This window comes from Scardinius erythrophthalmus (assembly GCF_964197995.2).
Source record: "Scardinius erythrophthalmus genome assembly, chromosome: 15".
NCBI lineage: Eukaryota > Metazoa > Chordata > Actinopteri > Cypriniformes > Leuciscidae > Scardinius > Scardinius erythrophthalmus.
The window spans coordinates 34687331-34708494 of NC_138235.1; the positions used below are offsets into that span (position 1 = coordinate 34687331).

General features: G+C 36.1%; 1 protein-coding gene across 1 annotated transcript in view; it reads left to right on the forward strand.

The window, feature by feature from the left end:
* ghrhrl (growth hormone releasing hormone receptor, like) overlaps positions 1-18131 on the forward strand; it is a gene marked incomplete at both ends in the record, with an annotated part of 31414 nt that extends 13283 nt beyond the window's left edge. The window contains 6 exons of the mRNA XM_081385819.1: positions 1818-1878; positions 2454-2523; positions 5447-5538; positions 10092-10221; positions 17490-17531; positions 18030-18131. Of these exons, the coding sequence (XP_081241945.1) occupies positions 1818-1878; positions 2454-2523; positions 5447-5538; positions 10092-10221; positions 17490-17531; positions 18030-18131 (497 nt within the window). The remainder of the gene's footprint in view (positions 1-1817; positions 1879-2453; positions 2524-5446; positions 5539-10091; positions 10222-17489; positions 17532-18029) is intronic.
* Positions 18132-21164: the final 3033 nt, after the last annotated feature.

Consider the following 21164-nt stretch of genomic DNA (forward strand, 5'->3'; position numbering starts at 1 on the left):
AGATATTTCCAATGAAATTCCAATGTAATTCATTTCCAATTAATTCTGTCGCTCCATTGAAAGTCCATTCACCCAAAGCTCTTGACGCTTCAAAGCATTTTTGAAGAATGTCTGTCTTTCATCGGTGGAAAAGAGTTCAAAAGAATATATTTTGAAAAATGTATCCCCCCTGTATACAATGAAAGTCAATGAGGTCCAAGTTGTCTCAGTCCACAGAAGAAAGAATACAGTTTACACCCCCCCCCCCCAAAAAAAACAAAACATTTATATATTTCACGCCTTTCACATTAATGCATAGGAAGGTACACTACCATTAAAAAGTTTGGATTTTTTTATTTTTTTTATTATACTATTATTGAGTACATTTATAAAAAGGCATTTCTAAAAAAAGATTTATATTTCACATAAATGCTGTTCTTTTGAACTTTCTATTCATTGAATCCTGGAATAAAAAACAACTTTGGTTTCCACAAAAATGTTAAGCACTGCTTTCAACATTAATAATAAGAAGAAATGTTTATTGAGCATCAAATCATCATATCAGAATGATTTCTGAAGGATCATGTGACACTGAAGACTGGAGTAATGATGCTGAAAATTCAGCTTTGATTTGATCACATTCAAACAGAAAACAGTTGTTTAAATTGTAATAATATTTTACAATATTGCTGTATTTTTTATCTAATAAATGCAGCCTTGGTGAGCATAAGAGACTTACTTCGAAAACATAAAAAAAATCTTACCAACCCCAAACTTTTGAATGCTAGTGTATGTAGAGATTAATTCATGTGCTTTGTGATCACTTTATATGGGATTTTTTTTTTTTTTTTGCAGTAATGATCAACTGGCTGTACATTATGATCCTTATTTCTTGGCCGCTTACTCTGATCAATCATCATTTATGGTTCTGAAGTCCATTATTTTTCTCATGTTAGCAGCCATTATATTCTCAGCGGCTCCAATCAGTGAAGTACAGCATGATCCTCCTGTTGTTCTATTTCTCAATTTCCATTTATATTCTGTCTGCCTCGCTCTCCTCTGGTGTGTGGGACCCTGGGAGGGCAGAGAAGTGTCAGAACAACTCTCGTGATTGGCACCTCCGTCGTCTTAGATTTCAGCAGACAGTTGAATGAACAAACAGTTTAAATGACATTGTAGAAGCAGTAGAAATGCATGTACTGTACAAATCCATGTTCTCATTCTTATACACGTTCCTGGTCTTATTGTGAATGATGATATGCGATTACGAATGATATTAAATCAAGTCCAGTCCAACTTTTTATCTCTCTCTCATTTAATATCCTGTATTGCATCACATTAGGAAAGTTAAATGATGATATTTAGGAGATCTGCTAATTTTCTGTTTTAGAAATATGGAGAGCTTTTGTAAATGGCCTTTTTCTTGTGCAAATATGTTTAATACTTCATGAATGCTGTCTAATTTCCATAAACATTTTCATAATTGCTTAAATTATTAATTTTGGGATTACGCCAATTTTGGTAATTTAACTAAAAGGCACTTAATATTTCACACAGAATAGCTGTGCATCTTCCTTTAAAGGCACAATATGGACAAATTTTGCATTCAAATATCCAAAAACCATTAGCACAGTGTATATGTTATATATGTACAGTGTTATATTGAGTTCACTTGTGTATACGATCTCAAATGTTTCCAACAATGTGTAAATCCAGAGAAATTCTCTATTTAAATATGCTTTTTTACATGCCTTTTACAGCGCTGCATTGATCACTCTGTAAGATTCCCTTTTACCAACACCATAATCTTTTTGTCTCTCTTTCGTCTTTTCTCGCAGGTGTTCCTCTGGTTTCCATTGTCCTCTGGATCTGCTCCAGAGTGTATTTTGAGGACACAGAGTAATTGCACGTTTGTTCTCTACCTTTAAGTAGTGGTTCTCGTGAGGGATTTGAACAAGCCCCTTCACTTCAAGACTCAATCTCATCGTGTCGAAGCTTTTCGATCAGCAGCTTGCAGTCACAGATTGCCACCCGAGCAACACTCTTCTATATATATTTATATCTATACTTCTATATATTACAAAGCAATGGCTTTTAGCATTTGCTTCATTGCATCTTACCTGGTTAAAGGAGAAGTTCACTTTTAAAATGAAAATTCTGTCATCATTTACTCACCCTCATGTTGTTTCAAACCTGTATTATTTTCTTTCTTCTGCTGAACAGAAAGGAGGATATTTAGAAGATTATCAGTAACCAGACAGTTTTTGGGTCCCATTGATGTCCATAGTATATTTTTTTCCTACTATGGAAGTCAATGGGACCCATTGTTCTGTTCAGCAGAACAAAGAAATTCATACAGGTTTGAAACAACATGAGGGTGAGTATATGATGACAGAATTTTCATTTTAAAAGTGAACTTCTCCTTTAAGACATTGAAGTTGTCTATCTAGGAACCTGTGTTTATATTTTTTCAGGTGCTGGGACATAAATGAAGATTCTCCTTATTGGTGGATCATCAAGGGTCCCATTGTAGTATCAATAGGGGTAAGATAATGCATGAGGACATAGATGGATGAATGAATGGACCAGTGGGGATTTTTTTAAGACTGCAAGGGAAGCTTGGCTTCCCCTATAATGTCTAAAAATGAATGGTCAAATATGTACTATTGTATTAACATTTTATTGACTAAAAATGCGTTAGAAAACGTTCATCTCAAAGAAGAGTCCGTTCAGAATCAGCTCTACATACAGCAGGTCAGCTGACTCGATTTCCTTTTCATACATTCCTGTAGCGTCACAGTGCATTTCCCTATTGAAGCCCAGCGTCCATTGACTTCAATGGGGCTGCTTTGAACAGTTTTTTTCAGCGCTTCGAAACTAGACGGTCATTGGATAAATGCTGCGATTATGTCCCGCCCACGGACGCTCAGCGTCTCTGGGGGTGAATGAGGAGTGGGCTGGCCTGGACTCCGGGCTTCTGCGTGATGATTGGAGGGTCTGTCAAAAGACTGCATCTCCTTTTGACTGACTATTCGCGCTCAGTCCCATCACGGATTTCTCAAGTACAGTCGAAATACAAACTGCTGAAACCTATTTCTTGATATTTGCTTTGCGAAATTGCTAGCCAATTTTCATCATACATTTCACACAATTATACACCACATTCCTTGTTTCAGTTTTACAGAGTTTAATATATATTTGTTAGATCGTTCATTCATTCATTTGTTAAAGGGTTAGTTCACCCAAAATGAAAATTCTTTCAGTAATTACTCACCCACATGTTGTTCCAACCCCGTAAGACTTTCGTTCATCTTCGGAACACAAATTAAGATATTTTTGATGAAATCTGAGAGCTGAATCACTCCTCCACAGGCTTATGGACACTAGAACTTGCTGGCCCAGAAAATGTATTAAAGACATTGTTAATATAGTCCAAGTGACTCCAGTGGCTCAATCTTAAGTTTATAAAGCGACGAGAATACTTTTTGTGCGCAAAAACAAACAAAAATAACGACTTTATTCCACTTTTCATTTCCTTCTCTCTGGGCCTCGAGTCTTTTCACGTAGTGTTTAAGCGTAGCGCGTCTGTGTTGCACGTCACCACGTATCACACACATGATCAGTGTCGCCCAATAGTGAGCCTACGTGGTGACGTGCAACACAGACGCGCTACGCTTAAACACTACGTGAAAAGACTCGAGGCCCAGAGAGAAGGAAATGAAAAGTGGAATAAAGTCGTTATTTTTGTTTGTTTTTGCGCACAAAAAGTATTCTCGTCGCTTTATAAACTTAAAGGGTTAGTTCACCCAAAAATGAAAATTCTGTCAGTAATTACTCACCCTCATGTTGTTCCAACCACGTAAGACCTTCGTTCATCTTCGGAACATAAATTAAGATATTTTTTATTAAATCTGAGAGTTGTCTCACTCCTCCATAGGCTTTCAGAGGGACCGAAACTTGCTGGCCCAGAAAAGTTATTAAAGAGATCGTTAATATTGTCCAAGTGACTACAGTGGCTCAACCTTAAGTTTATCAAGCGACGAGAATACTTTTTGTGCGCAAAAACAAACAAAAATAACGACTTTATTCCACTATTCATTTCCTTCTCTCTGGGCCTCTAGTTGGTTCACGTAGTGTTTTTGCGCAGCGCGTCTGTGTTACACGTCACCACGTAGGCTCACAATTGGCCGAAGCGGGTCATGTGTGTGATGCGTGATGACGTGCAACACAGACGCGCAGCGCAAAAACACTACGAGGCCCAGAGAGAAGGAAATGAATAGTGGAATAAAGTCGTTATTTTTGTTTGTTTTTGCGCACAAAAAGTATTCTCGTCGCTTGATAAACTTAAGGTTGAACCACTGTAGTCACTTGGACTATATTAACGATCTCTTTAATAACTTTTCTGGGCCAGCAAGTTTCGGTCCCTCTGAAAGCCTATGGAGGAGTGAGACAACTCTCAGATTTAATCAAAAATATCTTAATTTGTGTTCCGAAGATGAACGAAGGTCTTACGCGGTTGGAACAACATGAGGGTGAGTAATTACTGACAGAATTTTCATTTTTGGGTGAACTAACCCTTTAAGATTGAGCCACTGGAGTCACTTGGACTATATTAACAATGTCTTTAATACATTTTCTGGGCCAGCAAGTTATAGTGTCCATAAGCCTGTGGAGGAGTGATCCAGCTCTCAGATTTCATCAAAAATATCTTAATTTGTGTTCCGAAGATGAACGAAAGTCTTACGGGGTTGGAACAACATGAGGGTGAGTAATTACTACCAGAATTTTCATTTTTGGGTGAACTAACCCTTTAATACAGTAGGCTAGGCTAGCGTCGTAGGGGTGAAACTGCACACGATGGCAGACAGTGCTAATATTGTCGACCTGATTTTGGCGAAGCCATTTGAAAGTGTTCCTTACGAGGAAAAACTAGAATTAAACAGCAGGGCAGATCAACACCTAAGATTGATGTAGTGCAAAAGATAGGGAAAAATAACAGGTCTTTTCAGCTCTCCTGGTATGACAAAGTTGGCTGGCTGACTGGAAGTGCTGTGACAAATAAAATGTACTGCTGGCCATGCCTCTTGATGAAACCATCTCACGGATGTGTTGTTTGGTCAAAGGTGGGGTTTGGAGATCTGTCTAACTTTGACAGGGCATATAAAAGACATGAAAAGAGCAATGAACATGTGAGTGCATGTGCAAGATTAAGTTGCATGGGCAGGATCAGGGTTGAGCATGCAATCAGTGAAGGTGCTCGCATTAAAGTGGCTAAACATAATGAAACAGTCAAACAAAACAGGGCCTTCCTAAACCGCCTTATTGATGTGACTTCGTTGCTTGACCGGCAGGAGCTGTCATTTAGGAGACATGATGAGAGTAGTGAATCATCCAACAAGGAGAATTACAGGGATTTCACAATGGACTCACACACAGTTGTTTTCATGTCTGTTTCTTGCCCAACCAGGTGAACTTCCTTCTCTTCATGAACATTATCAGGATTCTGGTGCAGAAACTGAACCCTCGCTTGATCCAGTTCAACAATTCGTCTCAGTACAGGTACATGCCGACTGTAACAGAAAACACACACACACATCTGAAGGCACACTAGCTGCATGTGTGGAGAGATGAGTGGGTGTTTTCAATTCATTCTCTATGGGAGATGAGCGGCAGGTTTGCGTGGGGGATTGTGGGATTGATATAAGTGAGAGCTTTACAATAAGCTTAACAATTTACAAGGTTCTATACAACAACTTTAGTAAATGCATTTGGTATTATGAACTAAAAGCATTTATGATCCTTCAGAAATCATTCTGATTTGCTGCTTAAGAAACATTTCTGGCAATTGTCAATGTTATAAACAGTTGTGCTGCTCAGTATTTTTGTGGAAACAATGCTACCATTCAAACATTTGTGGTAAGATAAAAAGAGAGAGAAATTAATACTTTTATTCATCAAGGATGCATTAAATTGATCAAAAGTGACAGTGAAGACATTTTCATTTTTCTGTTTAATAAATACTTTAATAAATGCTGTTCATTATACTTTCTGTTCAACAAAGAATCCTGAAAAAGTATCACCATTTACACAAAAATATAAACACAGTATAAAAAATATGATATTTATTTTTTTGTTTAAGTTCTCTTAAACTTATTTATTTCAGTTAGTTGCTGTAAGCTCGCTCTCGATCGGCCCAAAGTCCGGCATCCGACCAGCGCGGAAGGTCTTTACGTATTACTGTTCTTTACTCGAGGCAAAGTATTTTTTGATTAAATGCAATACATTTGAATATGTATTTTCTCGTTGTTTCATCTGACTCCATAAATGAAAAGGTTTTAATGATATCAGTGCATCATTAAATGTGAGCGAATGTTTAACTATTCTTTTTAACTCTTTAATGAAAATGATGTCAAAGACGGTTAGAATAATCAAATGTAACAATTTATTATGTCAGATAAATGTATCATGCCAATTTCAGAATCAGTTCAAAGATAATCAATACAAAACATCAAAAGCTCTGGATTAAAGAGAAGAGATGCGAACCCGACATTAGGAAATACATGATGCTGAATTCTTTGAGGTCCTTCAACATCATGGGCTCATCTGAATAACAGAAGGCGCCGAACCCTTTGCTACATTCCATTATATAGAATTATTATACATCTTTTAACAATGGAAATTTGCATTCAGAGGTTACACCTTTTGGGGGTGTGAGACCATTTGCCAGGAGACCACCTTCCTTTGTGTGCCAGTTATCCCTAAACTCTTAAAAACCTTATTACCTTTTGTTTTACTTATATGGAAATGAGACATTTGTACCAGTCGCAATGAGACATTTAAAATGATACTAAACATGTCTAATACTCTGTGATAATCTTTCACATTAAACTATATATTTTCTTGGGTGATTTCAGGTGATCTGAGCATGAGAGAGAGAGGGTGAGGGAGGAGGGAATGAAAGGTAGATTTGGATGATTCGTAGGTGAGACTTTTGTCTCGATAGTGCACAAGGGGGAGTTTAAATGTTAATTTCCAGAGAGGTTCTTTGTCCTCTTGGGGTCTAGTCGTTCTTCAACCAGATTGTCCGGCATTTTCTAATTTCTCAATTCTTACAGTTGCCAAGGCAACATTTCTATTATTCATTTCCAGATTTTTTTTTTAGAAAGTTTTCATGTAATATTGATATTTTATTTCAGCTTTATTTCAATTACTGCTAATGGTTTTTAATAGTTGTATTTTTAGTTAACACACATCACTTATGAAGCAGTATTTTTGGATGTTACCTTTAACCTAGATTAATAAATGCTGCAAAAATATAATTTGTTGTTAGTTCATTTAACCAATGTCAGTATATACAACCTTATTGTGAAGTGTTACCATTTTTTTTTGTCTATTGATCGAAAGCAGCAAATACTTAATAATTACAATGTTTATTTATCATAAGAAAAAGTTGAAACCTACTTCTTTTAACAAATTTATTTTTACATCAACTGCAGACCTGTGCTGTAAAAAAATATATATTTTGTCAGGTATCTTAAAACTGTGCTTCATAACATCTATATTAACTGGTGGCATTCAAGTGATCAATATTATTTGATATGAATATGAAAATCAATGTAAGGGTCAGGTATTTAGAAATTATGTAGCAATAATGCACAGGATTGTGGGATATCATAGGCAGTGGAGGATAATATGATCCAGACGAGTCTGTCTCAGTAGACCGGATGTTTCGTAAAAGTTGCTCTTTTACATCCCATAAACACACGTGAACTCCAGGGATGTGCTAATGAAATGCATGGAGCGAGACTTTGAGATCCTTGGATAAGCACTACAGATGTAAAGCTGAAACAAACCTCACAGGCTGACAGGAAATAGAATCGTGTTCCCAGAACGGCATTATCCTCCCTGCTAGGATCCTTTGAGGGTTTGTAAGTGCTGTGCCTCTGTTCTTTCAGCCTCTACAGCATCTGTACTGTACTTGCCCTGTAGAGACCGGCAGATAGCATGAGAACAGTCAACGCAATACAATAGCTTTTGCAGTTTTAGGTATTATAATAGATAACACACAGGCAGATATATTTGGGGATTATTTGTAAACTATTCATATTTTTTGAGTTAGCTTTTAAGTTTTAGTAATTATGTTATGTGCTTTTGTCATTTTTGTTATTTCTATTTCATTTATTTGATTTTAATTAAATTCTTAAATAATTGTATTATGAATGTTTTAGTTGTATTGTAATTTTAGTACTTCAACATTTCAAAAACATTTAGATGAAGTTTTTTCATCTAATTGTATTTTATTTCCGCTTTGTTTCAATTAATGAAAACAAGTTTTAATAGTTATAGTTTTACTTTTATTTCACAATAACAAAACTGCCCACAATAGAGAAAATACAAAATTACCATCTTAATACCATGGTATTATTTTTGAATACCTTGCGTTGTACCCTGTAAATACCATGGCATGTGTAAAAAGGCTGTATGGTGCATTCACTAAAAAAAACATGGCATTACCATAATGTGTTGTTATATTATCATGGTAATACCATCAGTGGCGTGTAACCGAATAAAGCATTTTTTTCTCCATTCATTTCTCCCATAGGGATTTTTAAAAAGTCTTTGTTAAAGAGTTTAAGCCTTGAACAAAGCCAGGTGATATGTATGCATATTTTGCAATAAGCGTAAAATATATCAAGTATTTTGAAAGCGTTGAGAGATCGCTCTATTACGCTATTCGCAGTGCTTCATGGGAGTGGGCGGAGCTAACGAGATCTTTTGGGGCGTGTTGCTTTTAGCGACTCTCTGATTGGTGTAATTTTCTGAAGTACCTTGGTATATGATAATGGTAAATCAATTGAAACATTAACAATAATCACAAACAATTATTTGGTCAAGTTATATAGTTAATTGGCCAAAATGCAGGCTGTTGCCAAGCAACATAATCAAAATTCTACTCTTTTTATATCCACGTATCAGGGTAATTTCCACGAAATTTCTGCTCATGCATGTTTAAGAGCACTGACCTGATTATCTGGAGAGATGTGTGTGTATGTGTGTCCTGTTAATGCTGTTATCATAAAGAGACACTGTCTGTTTTGCCATAAATGAGCGTGTGCCGCTGTTGAATATGCAGATTTCACACAAGCCTGTGAATGACAGCTCTGCTCTCCAGAATCTGTGGTTTTAAGTGTTTCTGCCAGACTACTTGACAGTTTTGCATTAAAACACATTTCACCGTGTGCAGTGGTGCTATCATAGTAAAACAACACGGATTCATTGATCCGTGAGTGAAATTTTAATATGTTTCACACTGAGGGACCTCATCTACATTTATAGTTAAAGTTGAATAGTTCAATCACTATTCAAAAATGCACAAAGCTATTGTATGGCTTCAGAAAACTTCTAATATATTGCACAAGTCTTATGGACTACTTTTCTTGGACTACTAAACTTCTCTTCTGTACAGTATTTCATGAAAGAGTGTGAGTAGATACATTTTTTATTTTTGGGTGAACTGTCCCTTTAAGCTCAGAATGATGGTTTAATTCTTCTGTAAATAATACATTTTACATTTGTGTTTTATAAATTAGCAGAGCAATTACAATCATTGCACTGTTTGCACATGTTTTCATTCATGTATATTTATTAGGCAAATGCTTTTATCAGATTTACAAATGAAGAACAATACAAACAAGAGCTATAAATACATTTCTAACAGTATTTATAATGCACTTAAGAATATTCACATCAATGTGCATATGCAGAGGAAACCTGTGAATATTAAAGGAATAGTTCACCCTAAAATAAAAATGTTGTCATTATTTCTCACCACTAGTATGCTATTGTTATTGTTTTTTTTTTTTGAAAACAATGAAAATGAAATGCTACAGACATTGATACCAAAACGACATGGTTTCTCTCATATATCATGACCTAAAGTGACATGCTATAGATTTCTTTCACACAAATCTCTCATGTTGGTCTCAATAGCCTTCAAGACATACAGATTGCTTTCATGTTTCTTTTATAATGATGCTCTCTGGAAGCACCCAGCTCTACCCAATAACCTTTTACCCTTCCTCCTCTCCATGCTTTATCTCTCCTTCCCTCAGGCGACTGACCAAGTCCACCCTCCTCCTCATCCCTCTCTTCGGCACTCATTACATGGTCTTCAGCTTTCTCCCAGACTACTTCAGCGTGAGCCTGCGGCTTTGCATCGAGCTGTGTCTGGGCTCCTTCCAGGTTATCCATCCCGCTATCAGCACAACACCCAAACCTCAGCGGGAGTGTAAAACTACTGAACTAAGGCTGGAATAGGCTACTTGATTTTTGCTCTGACTTCCTCCCGACTTTAGTCTGGACGCATCGATGCTAACGTTAGTTGCCAATAGCTGCAGATTTTCAGTAGTCAGAGTTGACAGAGGATCCATTCCTAGTTCATTAGTCAGGGCACTGATCAGGGACTCGGCCATATTAAGGGCTGTCTCAATCGCAAAATCCTTCTAGGGCACTGAAACGTTTGCTGAGAACACCATTGCTGAGTATTTTCTCCTTAAAACTGCAGTGAACCAAAAAGACAGTCTCAAAAACACGGTTTGAAATCGCTGGTGTTTCTGACGTCACAAACTACCTTGTAACCAATCAGATCAACGTGTGATCGTCAATGAGTGGATCTCTGAGCTGAGTGAGTGAGTGGAGGCGGGGCTCATTTGCATATTCATAGAATCGTGTATACTAAATGAGGCAAGTTACATTCAAGCTATTTTAAGGCATGAAGAATTTATTTTTTTTTTTTTGGTCCTGAGACTGCCAGAGAAGATATATGTACATTTATTAATATTTTAGACCACCTCTATTATTGATCAGGATGTGAAGGGAGTTTCAAACAGTATAACAAAAAGTGTTTGTGAAAAACATTGCCCTTTAAGTCTAGTGTCTGATCCTTAAGACATTTAGGCCCGGTTTCACAGACAGGGTTTAGATTAAGCCAGGATTAGACTTTAGTTCAATTAGGACATTTAAGTAGCTTTTATAAACGTGCCTTAGAAGAAAAAAACATTACTGGTGTGCATCTTGAGACAAAATAATGTCTCTGACATTATTTAAGATATGTCACTGCAGTTACTTTCAGTTAAAACAACTCAAGGCATTTTAGTCTGGGACTGGGATTTGATGCCCACTTTTTCTCTATGACCACTTACAAGTCGGCAAGTGTATGTTTTAAAATCTGTTCCCGAAGTCTTGTGTTGTATTCCAGTCTTTAGAAATGCTCCCCTCGGATCGGTCGATGAGCTCTGATCGACACCACCTCAGAGCAGACCTCATACTCACCTTCGATCTGTTGAGACAGAAGATGGACATTGGGGTTTTAGAGATATTACTTAGTTAGCCGGGACACTAATTGAGTTTCTTGAAGGGCCGGTAACTAATTTTGAAGATTAATTCCATGCAGGAGTTTGAGGAAGGCTGTAACCCTCTTGTAAAAGTTTATTTAAGTCATAATATGATGTCCGTGATGTGCGGTTTTTAGTGCTAATTACTTTCTTCGAAGGCTAACATTGAAGTAGGACTGTTCTTTCTTTGTCTTGACTAGTCAGACAGTGACATGTCAGCTCAACCGAAAGTGAAAATGATTGAATCGTGCAGGCGGTTTTCAGATTGCTGTTTACAGAGCCTATGGCTGTATCAGTGACAGCATTGCTATGTCAAGACATCTATTTTAGGGTTCTCTCTATATATCAGGGAAAACAAATACTTTTATGTCCAAATAGAAACTGTTATTTAAAATTGCAATAATATATAACAATACTGTTATTTATACTATATTTTAATCAAATAAATGCTGGCTGGGTGAGCATAAGAGACTTATTTCAAAAAAACATTTTAAAAATCCAACTGATCTACGGGTAATAACGGAGAAATTTGAATGCTTCTCACTAGATCTCGCAGCGATGTTATTATTTCTGTGGCGAATTCTTTCTTTAGCCTATATCTTTGTGCAGTAACAGAGTGTCGCTTGATCAAGATCGGCACGCGCTGCACTTACGTTGGTCCAAACTGATAAACTGTCAGTGAAGCAGAAGCACAAATGATTATCGCATGCATGATTGAGTTTGCCATTTGATGTTGGGCAGCGTTGTTGTTCGCGCCAGCGCGGCTGCTATCTAATTTTTGGTCAGCAGGACCGAGCCGAAAGCCAATAACGGTTCAATACGAATATAATTTATTTCTGTGATCAAAGCTGAATTTTCAGTATCATTAGTCCAGTCTTCGGTGTCACGTGATCCTTCAGAAATCATTCTAATATATGAATAATGGTCAAAAAGCATTCATTGTTATTATCAATGTTGACAACAGTTATTTAGGCTACATTTTTTAGGATTCTTTGATGAATAGAAAGATCTTTTTATTTTTTGTAGAAAGCCATTCTTTAAAGTGAATTTCGTTTTGAATAAATAAATTGTATCTTAATTTGAATGTTCAATGTTTCATCCTTCAGTTGCCTGGATGGATTTAATAAATTAGAAGGCAAATATAGCAGATAATCTAATCATGGAGACGCCGGCGCGATTGCATTGCTTGTGAACTGAAGAACTGAAGCTCATCTCGACGTGCAGATTCTAAATATTTGAAATGATTGAATGGTTTTATTGTGTTTTAATGTTATATGAAATGTTACCAATAGTTAGGCTATTTTCTCATTTTATGTCATTATCATGAAAAAAGAAAAAAAAAGAAAATGAAAGATTACAATTCAGGCTGTTTATAGAACGTGTTCGGCGGGCGACTGAAACTCCATGCGGGCTAGCAGGTGCCTGCGGGCATCCACCATGTTGGAGACCACTGGTGTTGTACAATGTACAGTAGCCTATACATTTCTTGGACTATTTAAATTAAATAAAAATAAAAAATAAAAGATACCCACCCAGATCAGCTATTTTATCTAGCGATCAATGGGGTGGCGCCAGCCTAATCACTTTCAACGACAAATTAGCAGAGCGCGCAGCAGCTATTTATATGGCAGCCTCGACCTGTCTTTCTCTTCGACGGTAACTGGAATTTCAAGCTGCGATTTTTCACGTTTTAATATACTCGCGCAATCAAATATAGATGTGTTAAACACGATAAGAACACATATTCTACGTTTATTCGTTTAAACAGTCGGTATTTCCCACAATGCTTGTGCTTTGCAGCTGCTATTGGCGTACGTCACGATTACTAAGTGCTGCTATTGGCGTACGTAATCACAGTTGCCAACTCTCGCGAGACAAATAAGCAACTGGAGCTTCAAAAACAAGCCCAAAATAAGCCCAATATTATTAGATATACTAATATATATCTAATATAGTATATTATAGTATACATTCTTATACAAGTAAGTAGGCTATAGTATACATTCTTATACATTCTTGTATAAGTAATTCATTGGCTTACAATATCACACACACACACACACACACACACACACACACACACACACACACACACACACACACATATATATATATATATATATATATATATACACACATTCTTAATAGAATATTATTAGATAATTTAGTTTCAGCATTATCATTTATTTATTTCCAATATATCCGTTTTACAGTCACTTTACTCTGATCACCAACCACTTGACCTATTCACTTGTTTATCCTTTTCCCAGTCTTTGTTGTGTTTTTTTGCCATACTTGGACCACTTCGTTGGAGGCATTGTTTGTAGAAATTGAAATATGTGTATTTACATCATAGCTTGGATTACAGCGTCGCGCACGCCTGCACGTTGAAAGGGATTTTTCTACAATTAGGGGGATAAGGGGGCGGATTCGGCGGAATGTTTTGACGAATTAGGCTACACATCAGCACTTATGATTGCACTGATTGGTTATAGCTGTGAGCAGACAGTGTCAATCAATGTATTGGAGATTGAGAAAACGGCAACCGTGATGTAAAGAAAATGAATTATCAGATTTTCCTAACAAGCAACCATATTTTTTTAATAAGCCCAAAAAAACGCAACCCGCAACCCGTGCTGTTTTAACGCGACTTACTAAAAAAAAAGCCCAAAGTCGCGTATTACGATTATTAAGTATGTAAGGCGGACGGAACGGAACAGTTCAATTAACAATAAATGAACAATGTGAGTTACATTTTACAAACAATATTGTCAATATTGTTTGTTTTCCCTCTATCTTGCTGACGAGAATTTCAAAATAAAGCCATACCAGAGTCTCGATACACGGGTTTCTTGTATACAAACAATACCGAATGCGCGGGCATCCAAGAGGCAGAAAACCGCTAGCTGTTATGCCGAGTTCTGTAAAAGAACATTTTACATGAACTGTTGATGCTGCACCGGATTTTTGCGTGTTGAGGATGTGCTCCCTAGTCAAAGGCAAGGCATTAAAGCCAAGCCTTATGATTTTAAGGCATTTTTTTGGCAAAACCATGCTTCCCCATAGGAATGTTGAACATCAGGCACCCAGCACTGGCTACAACCCCTTGGCATTTTGACTAAGCAACAACACATACTAGCTGAACCCTTTACTCCGGTACGAAGAGCGCGGGTCTTTTGCCTCTTGGTTGCGTGCGCAAGCAGTGATGATGTCGCCGAGAAATCCATGTATGCAACAGACAGCGATTGAACCGAACTGTCAATTTTGTGAACCGTCACATAATCCTATATAATTGTAAATTCAATTGTTATAATATTTTACAACATTACTGCTTGTTGTTGTATTTTTCAAAACTTTAAACTTGTGTGTGTGTCAGTTGGATTTTTAAATGTTTTTGAAATAAGTCCCTTATGTGACCCTGGATCACAAAAGCAGTCACAAGTCGCACACAGTATGGGGCAAAATTATCGATTTTTCTTTTATGCCAAAAATCATTAGGATATTAAGTAAAGATCATGTTCCATGAAGATATTTTTTAAATTTCCTACTGTAAATATATAAAACATTTATTTTTGTGAGTGAATGCAGCACATTCGCGAACATAAATGGCCAACTTTAAAGGCGATTTTCTCCATGTTTTCGATTTTTTTTTGCATCACCAGATTCCAGATTTTCAAATATCTCGGCCAAATATTATCCTATCCTAACAAACCATATCAATGGAAAGCTTATTTATTCAGCTTTCAGTTGATGAATCTCAATTTCATTTATAATAATTTATTATATTTTATGTGTTTTATACTTTTATATTAAATATTTATCTCAGGCAATGCTGTAATTGATAAAGGAAACCTTGGTACTTGATACATTACAGATATATTGATAAATTAATAACAGAGGCGAAACTATGCAGTTTGATTTCTATTTATTTAAGGAATCAACACAACCAAAAGCTGATATGTCCAACATCTTTAAATTTAATTTCGGTAACACTTTTTTTAGTGTCATATGTTACATGTAGTTACTAGTAATAGCTATAATTACATGCAACTAACCCTAAACCAAACCAAACACTAATCCTAACCCTATACCAAAGTGCGGTACTGCAGAAGTAACAACTGCATTTCGTTAATTTAACTTAAGTGAGTTTTGTAAATTTGAGAAATTACTTTTTCTAATTCTGTCAACACAACTGTTTTAGTTTTAATGCACAAACATAAGAACATTATTTCATTTGAGCATACTTAGATTTCTTTGGTTCAACAACAGCCATGTTTCATTTTTTAGAGTGTATAGGAAGAACATGTAGTTACTAAAGAATACTAAAATGTATAATTACAGTGTAACAAAGAAACCTTCAAATAAAAGTGTAACCTGGATTTCTTCTGTAAACCACTGATTATATCAATCTGTAAAATTATTCTAAAATGATAAACTATTCAAAACTACCAAAAAAATAGTATAGAAAGTTTGTGAGTCAAAATTCATTAGTTTGTGAATCATATACAACATTGTTTGTGCTGTATGTTTTCAATTTATAATAAAAAAAAACTAACTTAAAAAAGTCATTTTATGAATCAGACTCCATTTGTTGTGTTATATGTCTTTGATTCACTAAAAATAACCAGTTTAATTAAGAGAGTCAATGAAAAGGAGGAATGATAGAGAGATGTAGGTGGCTGGCTTGAAAACCAGTGGAGGTGTCGGTAAGAACAATCCAGTCCAGTCACTTCAATTACACAGCATCTTTCTTTATTAATGTATGTGTGTGAGCGTGTGGTTTCTACAAGAACAGAAATACAATGTTTTAGTTCACAATAAACATAACATGAAATCCACAGGAAATGAAGTCATCTACTCATAATATAATCTCAAATACATATGTAAATAACTAAAGAACATGCCTAAGCAAGAAATACAGCAAAATAAACACATTTAGGATAAACTTAATACAGAATAATAATTAAGTGTCAAAAAAAGCACTTACATGGTCAAATACACACACGCAGGGAAAAACAAAGGAAGAACTCAGTCCTCTGCACAGTGCATGCATGTGCACCAGAATGAAGGTGCTGTGAGCACAGGTGCAATTTATAAGGCCTGATAGTGTCCTAATTGGCTTGAGATTAGGTGGGTGGAGCTAAAACTTAATAGGAAAATTCACAATCTAAGTGGGGTGTGGCACATGCTTGGCACCTTGACGCTTAGGGACACACAACTTCTCAACAGTCAATTGTTTGTGAATCAGACTACACTGGTTGCTCTGTATGTTTTTGATTCACTTAAAAGAACCATTTGAAAAGAGTCATTTGTTCATGAATTTTAGTTAACGCTGCATGTTTTTGATTCTCAAAAAAAAAAAAAAAAAACAGTTTAGAGGAGTCATTCGTTGTTGAATCGTGCTACACAGTTTAACGTGTTTTTGATTCACTGAAAAGAACCATTTGCTCATGTATTGGACTAAACTGTTTGCGCTGCATGTTTTTGATACACTAAAAAGAGCCCGTTTAGAGGAGTCATTCATTGGTGAATCGCGCTACACAGTTGTGTGTTTTTGATTCACTGAAAAGAGCCGGTTTAAGGAATGACTTCCAGTGAGGATTTTGATGAACAGTTATTACATGGTAAAGAGTATGTGCATTCTTCTGAATTTACCCTTTTGGATTCTACGGAACAATTAACAGCATTGAAATTCATGAACGATTTCTATCATCTTTAGATTCAGAGTCACACTTGTAAAACATGTTAGCTGTTCGATGTCATTACGCTATGGAAATATCTGGATTAACTCTCTTATGAACACATTGCCAGTCAATTTCTCCCTGCGGATGAATACTTTAGCGCTGGACCGTCTTGCATTTTAATCTTATGGACACTCCTGATGGATTAAGATTTGATCCGGCTGCCTCACAACACACAGATATTCATCCATGATCATGCATAAATATATGGGCCTGCAGAAATTGTGTTAAAAGCATGTAATTTTTGTCTCAAAGCTCTCAATATAAGATGAAAGGGAGAGGAAGAGAGATGGATTCCTAATATTTGTGGATGTTTGATCTGAGGAACATTTTCTGCAATTTGCACTGACTTTCTCTTTTCATTGACTTTCGTAAGGGCCTTATTGTGGCGGTTCTCTACTGTTTCCTGAACCAGGAGGTGAGTGATTATTGATTGATAGCCCTCACACACCATAAACACACAAATTATGCACCAAAATTCAAAATAATGTGCTGAAAGCCCTTATTTATTTACAAACTGTAAAGTGCATGCAAGTCAGTTTTGTGTTTGAATGGAGATAATCAGCATTAGGACTAACATTTGTACTCAAAATCCTTGACAAACATGTTTGCCAGTCTTTATTAATTTGATTAAGAAACTGATTGGGGAATTACAAGAGGACTGCTCAAAGGCCAATAAGCAATTAAGGATGAATAATAAAAATGCATTGCATTTGAGCCTGTGCTACGGTAAAGCTGAGCTTCTTGCATTTAATGAAACTCATTTCTAACAAAATCACTGTATGAACTATTAATGACTAATGACTAATTATATTTTAGGCTATACAGTGTTGTGGTTGTAGGGTTTAAACTTAATAATATAGAAATCTTTCCTGGGTTTTTGTGATTATATATCATATATGTGTTTGTTTGTCAGGTTCAGAATGAAATACGCTCACGGTGGACTCGATATCGAGAGGGGAGTTACGTTGTCGTCCCTGTTGGAGCCAAAGGAAGTCAAATGGACACTCGGTTCTAGACTAAAACTCATCAGTGCCTCCAGAAAACACTCACATCTGAATGAATCACTGTTTGCAAATTGTATTGCTCTGTTTACATGAGAACAAATGGCTTAAAGTGAGATCATCGCCATTAAGCTGCAACTTACAGTGACACCAAAAGCATTCTGACACTTTTAATAGTGGCTTAAGTGTTCAAATACTGAACATTTGGGCTGAATTACACACACTCAAAACAATTCATTAGAGAGCATACTGGATTTATCATTACAGAACCGCTGTCAAATAGCAGTGGCCAAAAGTGATGTCTGGTCTTGGGTAATTGACATCTTCACCCTTTATTCAAATACTTTTAAAGGTTTTGTATGCAAGGAAAGTTAATTATATTGCACATTTCATACACTATAGCAATTCAAAGTGCTTTACGTAGAAAGGAATTACAAATAATCACACAAAAAAGCAGGGGGAATTAAAACAGATATAAAATGAATTAAAGAGATAATACAAAATGAATTAGAGTAAAGTATAGTAAAAAGAAGATACATAGAGTAAACTTCTCATCTTGCAAAACACCGGTGTATCTTATTTTGCATATAGTTTTACTCTGTGTCTGTGGTGTTTATTCGGGAGTTCAGGAATTTTTAGGAATTCCATTGCACGTCTCCAGTGGACCCGATTTTTCCCTAAAATCGGACAGGAGGAGCTTGTGTGTTGTGTTGTACATTGTATTGTACTGTAAGCAATTGTTTTATTTTGATAACGCAATGAAACGTCAAAATGTTCGGTAAATCATTTTTGGCCAGGCTGTCATAAATTATGAACACATGCAAAAATAAGAGAAAACCAAGGGTATTATTAAAACTGATGATGTTGTTGTCAGTGTATGCTTTTGTGAGATTTTAGTTTTTCTATGCATTTTTTTATATTTACTGTAGCTGTATAGTTTACCTTTTCAGATGCTTAGTGTTTTATCCCTAATCTTTAAAGTATTTTCCGCATATTTTGATGGTTTTATCGAACTTGTAGGGTCATTAAAAACAGGCCACTACTGTGTGTGTGTGTGTGTGGGTGTGGGTGTGGGTGTGGGTGTGGTATTTAACATTTGTATATTGATAGACCTGTGGATTTCTGAGTGAGATGTATGGAAACCTGGGCGGTTTGATATTTTTGTTACCTTTTTAATTTTATTTAATAGGTTGTTTTGTGTTTCATAATTGCATTACTGTTTAAATTTAGCTGAAAATCCCGGTAAATCCATCCCATTGTGACAATTTACCCCTGTAACAACATGCCATGCAATTTGTGCAATATATATTTTTAGGAAACTATCTTTTTTTCTGCAATAGTTCAACTATTCAAAGGCATCTTTGTAGCAAAGACTGATATGTGTCTAGACATTGACTCATATTCATTTGAGCTAAAAGTGTAAGGACTAGCCCTGTTTTCTTTTTCTATTCTGCTGGTTGATTCTTTCTTGGTCATCAAAACTGGAATTGGTGCGTCAGCTGAGAACAGAAATAGTTTTACTCTCTGCAGAATATGCATTTGCAGATGTGGTGTTCTCTTCTTGTCTCTTTCGTCTTTCTGCTTGTCTTACTTCTGTTGTCGTCTTTTCTCTTCTTGTCTCTCTTCTCTGCTTGTTTCTACTCGTCTCTGCTCATTTCTTCTTTTCTCTTCTTGTCTTGTCTCCTCTCTTCTCTGCTTGTTTCTTTTCATCTCTTCTGTCTCTTCTCTGGTCATCTCTTTACATCTGTTCTCGTCTCGTCTGTATTATGTTGTCTTTGCCTGGTCTCCTCTCTGCTTGTCTCTTTACTTCTCGTTTTGTCTTTTCTCTTCTTGTCTCTCTTCTCTGCTTGTTTCTACTCGTCTCTGCTCATTTCTTCTTGTCTCGTCTCTTCACTACTCGTCTCCTCTCGCCTCTGCTCGTTTCTTCTCATCACTTCTCGGTCTTGTCTCTTCTCACCAAATGTGCATTTATACTTTGTTGCCTATAAACAGCTATTAAAATAATAATAATATGTAAACGTATTTTGCGTAAATATTTTGTATGTAGGCTATGTATGTCTATAAATATTATGTATCTATAATGTATGTGTAATGCAGTATTTTGTTTCCACGTTTTTGAGTGGCCTTAAGTGTATTAATGCATCAAATCATCAGAGTGCATTACAGAGATGGAAATATCACCCAATTTTATGATGCTTTACCTGTGTAATGGATTTTATTTATTTATTTATTTTTGTTTGTTGCTTTAATAGTGCAGTTAAGCTGATGTCCTTATACATGTGCTTATGTTTGTGTATATATGCGTAAGCAAGCTGGCATAATGAGTACATGTAGCTATTTTTGAGCTCAAGTGCTATTGATCTTTTGCTTTAATGTCTGACATATACTTACTTTGTATTAAAACATGAAAAACATCCATAAATGACTTCATGTCCTTCAGAGATCATTAAATGACAGCTGGATTTGTCCGTCAGTAATAAACAGTGACCTCTGCTGGTCAATACATCACACTACTATTTACTCACCCTAGTTATTTTTTTAAGAAGTTTGAAGTTTAGTTCTCCTTAGGAGTGTTTTTATATATGATGAAGTCTTCCTTTTTTATATATACATACAAAAAGTTATAACCAAATTGCGGAGCCGACAGAAATAAATCCGTACAAAGCTTTCTGCTCCTTCCAGCACTATAGGAAGTCCAATTCATATTAGTGAATTGATTCTTTCAGATGGTCAGTTCAGTGAACCGATTCACTGCGAGTTTAAAGGGACAGTTCACCCATATTAGTGAATTGATTCTTTCAGATGGTCAGTTCAGTGAACCGATTCACTGCGAGTTTAAAGGGACAGTTCACCCAAAAATGAAAATTCTGTCAAGTTGTTCCAAATCTGTAACAATTTCTTTGTTATACTGAACACAAAAGAAGATATTTTCCCCCACTGGACGTCAATGGGGCCCATCAACGGTTACCTGACATTCTTCAAAATAACTTCTTTGTGTTGAGTTTAACAAAGACATTCAGGTTTGGAACAACTTGAGGGTGGGTAAA